The 4,915-nt window shown below is 34.7% G+C and overlaps 1 protein-coding gene across 1 annotated transcript in view; it reads right to left on the reverse strand.

The window, feature by feature from the left end:
• Positions 1-4,915, reverse strand: part of LOC110295280 (estrogen sulfotransferase, testis isoform) — a 17,839-nt gene that overhangs the window by 4,461 nt on the left and 8,463 nt on the right. The window contains exons 5-6 of the mRNA XM_021163781.1: positions 3,448-3,574; positions 1,081-1,175 (exon numbers count right to left, since the gene is read on the reverse strand). Coding sequence (XP_021019440.1) covers positions 1,081-1,175; positions 3,448-3,574 — 222 coding nt within the window. The remainder of the gene's footprint in view (positions 1-1,080; positions 1,176-3,447; positions 3,575-4,915) is intronic.

The following is a 4,915-nucleotide window of genomic DNA, read 5'->3' on the forward strand; positions in this document are numbered from 1 at the left end:
TTTTGTATATGATCATATTAGAGCTAAATGTATAATGAAGAAAACAAAGTATTCTCAAGCAATCCTTCGTCATCCAAAAATAGATGCAGGAGACACTTCAGAAGCTGTTAGACTCAAATGAGATGAGTTGTTAAATTTTAAATTTTACACCTAGTAAAATGATTCTTTCTAATTATTTCATTTCCCTGTCTTTATTTTTACATAGACATGTATGTGTGTGTGTTCTTGTGTGTTCAGGCTTGTAAGTATGTGAACATGCATGCAGATAAGTGTGCATGTACTTGTATTCAAGTGTGTGAAAGCCAGAAATGTGTACCAGTATAACTTCCTCTATTGCTCTATTGCTTTATTTTACTGATGCAGGTGTCTCACTCAATCCAGATCTAATTGATTATATTAGGTCACCATGTGAGTTTGCCTCTGGCATCCCCTGTTTCTATAGCACTAGGACAAGAGGCAGGTTTCCATACCTACTGGTTTAACTGAAATGCCAAGGATACTAGAGATCTGAACTGCATCCTCAAGGTCGCATAGCTTGACTCTATCCACAGACACATCTACTTGGACCATTTTTATTTTCCAATCTCTTTGAGGCAAGTCTTGCTACTCTGCTCAAACATAGCTTGAACTTCCAATTACCAGTCTTGGCTTCATAAGTGCTAAAATCAGAGGTATAGACTACCCTGCCTAGCATTGTGAATACATGATATATGCAGAATGAATTTCATATATAAAACTTATAAACTCTCAGAATACAGTGTACAGTGTGCATCAAGTTGATGACCATGTATGTATATTATTATCTTGTTTCTTATTTTTTATGAATTCAAAGTTCTTTTTGCAAATTTTATCTTTAGAAAAATTTTAATACTAGGATTGAAAATAGATTTATTCCTTAAGCACTTTTATTTACTGAAATCATGTCTGACTTAATCAAACTAGGATATTGCATTTTTCCTTTTTAGCTCTGCAAAAGGTTGTTGTTAGGTTTCCAGTGATGATATTGCATCCAGAGAATTGTCAGATGCTGAGAACATCTTAAGAATTACTAGAATGTTCATTATGCCTTCCATTTCTTACCTCTTTCATGTCTTCATAGAACATAAATAAAACACGTGAATTCTTACTCTTTTCCCACCAAGCTTTCACATGATCATACCAGGAACCATATGGAACTGAAATCAGAAGAAACAAGTGTAAAGACATGTTATCATTTTACAAGCTTAACATAAGTATTTGAATTGTTAATAAAAGGCAAAAAATGATCATATAATTAGAACTAATAGGTCAGTTACACTTATTTAAGAATTCTGTGCAGCAATGATGCAAAAGTTGTTGAATAATGTCCTTCTCAGGAACACATGTTTAGCTTTATCATACTGATTTGTAGTAGAATACTGAGAAAATATGAGAAACCAAGTCAATTTAAAGCAAAGAGAACATACTTCAAACTGTAGTGTGTGTGTGTAAGTGTGTGTGCTTGTGTGTGTCTGTGCATTTGTGTCTCTGTATGTGAGTCTATGTGTTTGTACATATCTGTGTTTCTGTTTGTGTGAGACAGAGACAAGGACAAAGAGGGAGACACACACACACACACACACATAGAGAGAGAGACAGAGAGACAGAGAGAGAGAGAACAGAGAGAGAACAGAGAAAGATTAGTAATTATGTAAGCATTTACTAAAAGACTAGCAATTTAGATTGTGAAAGTTGTTCTCATAGGGACAATTTATTTTAGAGATTATGTGATGTAACAAATACTGTCACCTTTTCTTTTAGCCTTACACAGCAGCTGTATCAAATCCAAGATTAACAGAATGGTACAAACATGCTCTGTGTCGCTACTAGACTTGGCATTGACCTTTCTCTGTGCCTTGATGCTAGAAGCAAAGATACTTTGAAAAGTTCCACAATGATATTAATAATGATCTAATTCATTTTTAAGGCATACAATAATTTTTCTCTGTAATACAAAGATAATATTGACAATCTTGAGGCATATACTTTCTTCATGACACAAGCCACAAAAATCTAATGAGTAATATTATCTTCTATGGTTATAAATTTTGCAATTATTCTTATTTGTACAATTCACAGGACTTATTGACTGTAATTCAAACATAAAGTCACAGTTGCTTTAGGCAGAATTTTAGTGGAATGGTATAGTTCCCATAGTATCTGCTCAAGAAACTCTTCACTGTTCAGTAAAATCAAAATTAAAATTTTCAGTCTGCATACCTAGAAGAATAAGCAAAAATTTTACAAGTATTCAGAATGATTGTAAATTCCTACATGTGACTTCATTTAATGCCTGGGCATTTTACTTGGAAAAGAATGAGCCATGCTTTTATACTTCATCTACTTTTTGTTCAATCATGTTATAACAACATGTTCTAAACCTTATTTTAAAATATGAAAATATATGTTAGAGAAGGGACATACTAACTCTCAGACTTACAGAGAAGAAATTGCTACCGCTGATGTCACAAGTAAGTCAATGCATTTACTTCTTGGCATTATAATGGAATGCCTAGAGTTTCTAATTTTCCACCATCCTCACATACAGAAGCCTACAATCAGTCTAAGCATCAGTGTATTTGTATAAATTATATCCCATAGAAACCTTATATTCTCCATCTATTTATTTATTTGTTTATATATATTTATATCACCTTATATTATATTTCTGTTTACATATATTAATCTGTTGTACATATTTATATATTTATATTATTTTTCTGTCTGTATAAGTTTATAGTCTATCTTTATTATATTTCTGTTTATTTATTACATTATAGTTCTGTTTGTATATATTATATTATCTCTGTTTATATTGACTCATTTATTTATTTATTTTTATTTGTTTTGTTTTGTTTTCTTGAGACAGGGTTTCTTTGTGTAACTCTGGCTGTCCTGGAACTCACTCTGCAGACCAGGCTGGCCTCAAACTCAGAAATCTGTCTGCTTCTGCCTCCCAAGTGCTGGGATTAAAGGCATGTGCCATCATTGCCTGGTGACTCATTTATTTTTGTTTGTACAAAATAAAATTTGTATTGTCCTCTTTTGTGGCCTCCCTTCCCCCAGCCTGGAACCTGCTTGCTCAAGGGTGGAGCTACCGGCTCATTCGTCCTGCCACGCCCACTGCTGGAACCTCTCTTTGCTGCCTGGAGACACACACGTGTTCGTCCTGCTACTGGACCCTGAGTTACTTGGCGGGAAATTGGGTTCCCTCCCCCTTCCTTTATAACTGGGTGTCTGAAAATAGTAAAATTGAGCCTTGATCAGAACTTGTTGTCTTGGCTCCATTGTTTCTTCCGCCCCGTCTAGATTCCTCTCTTTTCAGCCTGAACTGCCATTCTCAGTTGAACCGTTCGTGTTGTGGACTGCAGGCAGGCCGCAACACTCTTTAATGAAAGAAAAGATCCAAAGAATTTAAGGTGCTCTTACCTTGCCCTTGCATAAATTTCTCCACAAATTCAGAAAAAGATTTAGGATTTGGATAACTAGTTATCATTAGCAAAAAGTAGTAATAAGAAACGGCGACATCTTTGGCGTTCCGGCAAAGATAGATCATCTAGAAGATGAAATAAGTTATTAAGTCACTGACTGAATGATCTCAGTTAACCAGATTTTCCCCAATTTTATGAATAAAATAGTGAAATTTAAGTTAATTCAAGCATATAGCAGAACTGACAGTAAATCAATACAAATACCAAGTTGACAGATTACTTAGTCCAGGGCACAGTTTTCTATTCTTTAGACTATTTTACAGTTTGGATACTAAGGTAAAAATCCCCTGTAGCATCCTAGCTTGCAGTTAGAAAAAAATCATATTTTACATAGTTGTCTTTAAACCTATATATTTTTTTTTAAATCTAGGTCCTCCTAGAGAACTCTTTCATTGTTTGATAATAAAATGACTACTCCTTCCCCCAAGGAAGTTTTGCATGCTTATATGCAGCAGATAAACATCGGTGGATCAGCAAATCACAGAGATGCTGTTTCTAAAGTTAGCACTGTAAAATTCTATCCTGCAAAAGCCCAGTCCTTTTCTACTCAGATTTTTCTCCCCACTGAAGAAGTGAGAGAAAGCATGCAGTCTCTTCCAGGTCTGATAGTCAAGGCTACTGGTGAGGCTTCCACAAGTGTGCCAACTTATGTTTGTGTTCTTTCCTGCAGCTTTCAATGACATTAAGGAGTTCTGTCCATAATGCTTGCTCTACAACAAAGAGGTTAAGGTTAACCGCACTAGTTTGTTTATGCAAACAGTTTTTTAAAAAAAATATTCCAGCTTATTCTTTGAAGACTCATTCTCATGTTTTGTATGAAAGTTGTTATTAAACATAGTAAACTTTTAAAACTTATCCTTTTTTTGTTTTGTTTCCTTTGGTTTGGTTTGGTTTGGTTTGGTTTGGTTTGGTTTGGTTTGGTTTGGTTTGGTTTGGTTTGGTTTTTCAAGACAGGGTTTCTCTGTATAGCTCTGGCTGTCCTGGACTCAAACTTCTCATTCTCTCAAATTCTTTTTGCTAACTGATTGGAAACAAACACACCATTGTGACCATAAATTTACCTCTCACTCTTCATCTTTTACCCCCACCATTATTGTATTTAGGAGTGTTCCCTAACTCTCCAAATGTTGTCTGTATTTCAGACTGACACTGTTTCTCTTCCCTTTCTTGGAGACAGTGTGAGCTCTTATTTTTAACTCCTAATTTCTATGATCTCATGTTGGTACATATTATTAAATATCCATATGTTTCACTGAACATTCTTTAAACAAACAAACAAACAAAAAAGAATTCAAAGAGCATAGCCTCTTTTTTTTAATATTTTTTATTACATATTTTCCTCAATTACATTTCCAATGCTATCCCAAAAGTCCCCCATAGCGCCCCCCACTTCCCTACCCACCCAT

Source organism: Mus caroli, chromosome 5, assembly GCF_900094665.2.
Source record: "Mus caroli chromosome 5, CAROLI_EIJ_v1.1, whole genome shotgun sequence".
In the NCBI taxonomy this organism is placed as follows: domain Eukaryota; kingdom Metazoa; phylum Chordata; class Mammalia; order Rodentia; family Muridae; genus Mus; species Mus caroli.